General features: G+C 48.3%; 1 protein-coding gene across 4 annotated transcripts in view; it reads right to left on the reverse strand.

The window, feature by feature from the left end:
* LOC125034681 (protein odd-skipped-related 2-like) overlaps positions 1-2,500 on the reverse strand; it is a 51,232-nt gene that overhangs the window by 25,699 nt on the left and 23,033 nt on the right. For 3 of the 4 annotated variants that reach the window (XR_007115703.1, XM_047626580.1, XM_047626582.1), the window contains exon 1: positions 1,561-1,912. The exons of the other annotated variant lie outside the window; for it this stretch is intronic. Coding sequence is in view for 2 of the 3 variants with exons in the window: in XM_047626580.1 (XP_047482536.1) it covers positions 1,561-1,590 (30 nt within the window). In the remaining variant the exon portion in view is untranslated. Of the gene's footprint in view, positions 1-1,560; positions 1,913-2,500 lie in introns of those variants that run through there. 4 annotated transcript variants of the gene reach the window in all.

Below are 2,500 nucleotides of genomic sequence, written 5' to 3' on the forward strand. Positions count from 1 at the left end.
AATTTGCTCGATATTTTTTTCTGTTGTCACTTTAACAGAAGAGAAAACACGTTTGTCTAATGATAGTGCCAAAGCGTTTAACGCGTAGTATGAAAAGCTACTGAAGCATTCTACCTGAATCAATTAACTCTTTGTGGAAGGGGAACGAGGCCCATGCAGCGAGTCAGCGTAAAAGTAGTATACTTGTAATCGCAGATGGTGGTGAGGCAAAGGCAGGCGCAGGTCACAGGCCAGATGGTTCAGGTGGCGACGAGGCAGAGGCAAGACCGGGCTAAAGGCCTCTATTGTGAGTGGTGGTAAGGCTGAGGCAAGCATGGGATCCCGCAAGGAGGCGCGTGAAGGCAACAAGTCCCCGAATAAGCAGTGACGCAACATGGGTCTCACAAGCGCCAAGGAGAAAGGACACACTGTAAATAAATGACCTTCCGACCCTATCGCCGGGAGGTGGAGGAGACGGAGAGAGGGGTCTGAGGGAGGGGAGGAGGGGGAGGGAGGGGGAGAGAGGGAGAGAGAGAGAGGGAGAGAGAGAGAGAGAGGGAGAGAGAGAGAGAGGGAGAGAGAGATATATAGAGAGAGATAGAGAGATAGAGATAGAGAGATAGATAGATAGATAGATAGAGAGAGAGAGAGGAGCAAAAGGATGAGTACTGGAGATGTTTATACAGGCGGAATAAAATTTTCCATAGTGCCCGTTTCGTGTTTCGTCTATACATAGTCTGCAGGATTCATGAAACAGACCCCCCAAAATAATTCCCAGATTACCCAAATCCCGTTGACTCAAGGATCCTTTTCCAGAGGTTCTAGTGCCAAGGATCTATCCAATAAATAGGCACTTTGGACGCTTAGCCTCGGATGTATTGGGCCCCAGAACCCAGCTAACACCCATCTGGCATTATCTCCCGAAGACTTACTCGGCCATAAGACCCACCCATTTTAGCAACCCAGGACCCGCTGGACCCCAGAACCAACCCGACACCAGGACACAAGAGCCACAAAAGGAGAGTCCCGCACGAACTTAGTTCATTTGCGTCTCTTGAAATCACGTTGCATGGCCACCCGCAGTGTCTCTCGCGAGGAGCGTGAAGGGGCCGCTGGGGCATGAGGGCCCCTGGAGATAGTCCCGTCTTACTCATGAGATCGCACTGTATACCTGCTATGTCTTGTTATCAAGTTTGCAGAATTAGAAGAGGATTTGTAGGTCCCAGATTTATGTAAAATATACTGTGCAATATTAACCCAAGATTCTTGTTTAAACTTCAATGATTTTTTTCATGTCACGAACAGTTACAGACTTTGTGAATGAATATTTGGAAGGTATAGTCATTCATTCTCATCATCGAATTAGCCACACACACACACATTGCTACCTCGAATAAAGGCACCTCGACTATTTCAAGCACGCAATTCCACTTGGACACCTTTTCGGAAGTATAGATAAGCTTTGAACAGTAATTTTCACCTTTCCTCCCAAGAAGCACCCACACAGCAATGGTCCGCACTCCCGCCCACAGTACCGCCGTAACTGCACTGCATCACCGCCTTATAGACAGAAACACTTACTTTTTTCTTCCTGACTTCCTTCTGGCTCATGGCTTGCGTGGAGGGTGGAGAGGTGTGGCGGTAAAGAGGTAAGGCGGAGCACCTGGCGACGCGACAACGTTGTGACAGAGCTGCTGGTGGTACGCGTGTGGCTCGCCGTTGCTGCACCGTCTGCTGTCTGGCGGGTGAGCGTGGCCCCGCCGCCTCCGAGCTGCACTGGCAAGGCGGATGTGCTTCTCGCTGACTTCATATGGGAACAATTTACGGGATTTACTGCGTGCCTGAGGGCTGGCTTTCCTTGTCTTGCGATAAAGCAAACTGCGGCTCCGATAGTGGGATAACGGGGATTTGAGAAACCCCATGACCAGGTGGAGCGATGATGCTACACGACCACCCACCACCACCTCCACTTCTCTCCTCCTCTTCCTCCTCCCACTCTTCCTCCCCATCCTCCATCGCCACCACCACCAACTCCACTGTCACTGTCCACAAGCTATCATATTCTATATTTTCTATTTTTGCTTACCCAGCATGACCGCTGTAACTGTCATTTTCGTGTTTATGTTTGCATTTACTTTCTCTGTCTCCTTTGTTATTATAACAACTAGAACCATTACTGAAACCTTCAAAACTGACAAACATTATTGGCGAACGACTTTTTATTCGTCTCAATATTTTTTTAAATTTTGTTGTAATTAACAAGGTAAAAGCGACCTCATTTCTAAATTAATTTTTCGTATCATCTTTACTTGTAAACCCGCTCATTCCCTTACTTTTCCTACCATCCCCCTACTTATTATTTTAACTTTCTTTTTTCCTGTTTTCCCCCTGCCACTCCCATTTTCCTCTGCCCCTCCTCACCTCGAGACGCCCTCGACACTCCCGAGCTATCACAGGTCTTGGCCACGAGCCTTTGGCCACTGATACGTGCTTGCGCAACCTTTCGGATCATCTTCCATGC

This window comes from Penaeus chinensis, chromosome 18 (assembly GCF_019202785.1).
Source record: "Penaeus chinensis breed Huanghai No. 1 chromosome 18, ASM1920278v2, whole genome shotgun sequence".
Lineage (NCBI taxonomy): Eukaryota > Metazoa > Arthropoda > Malacostraca > Decapoda > Penaeidae > Penaeus > Penaeus chinensis.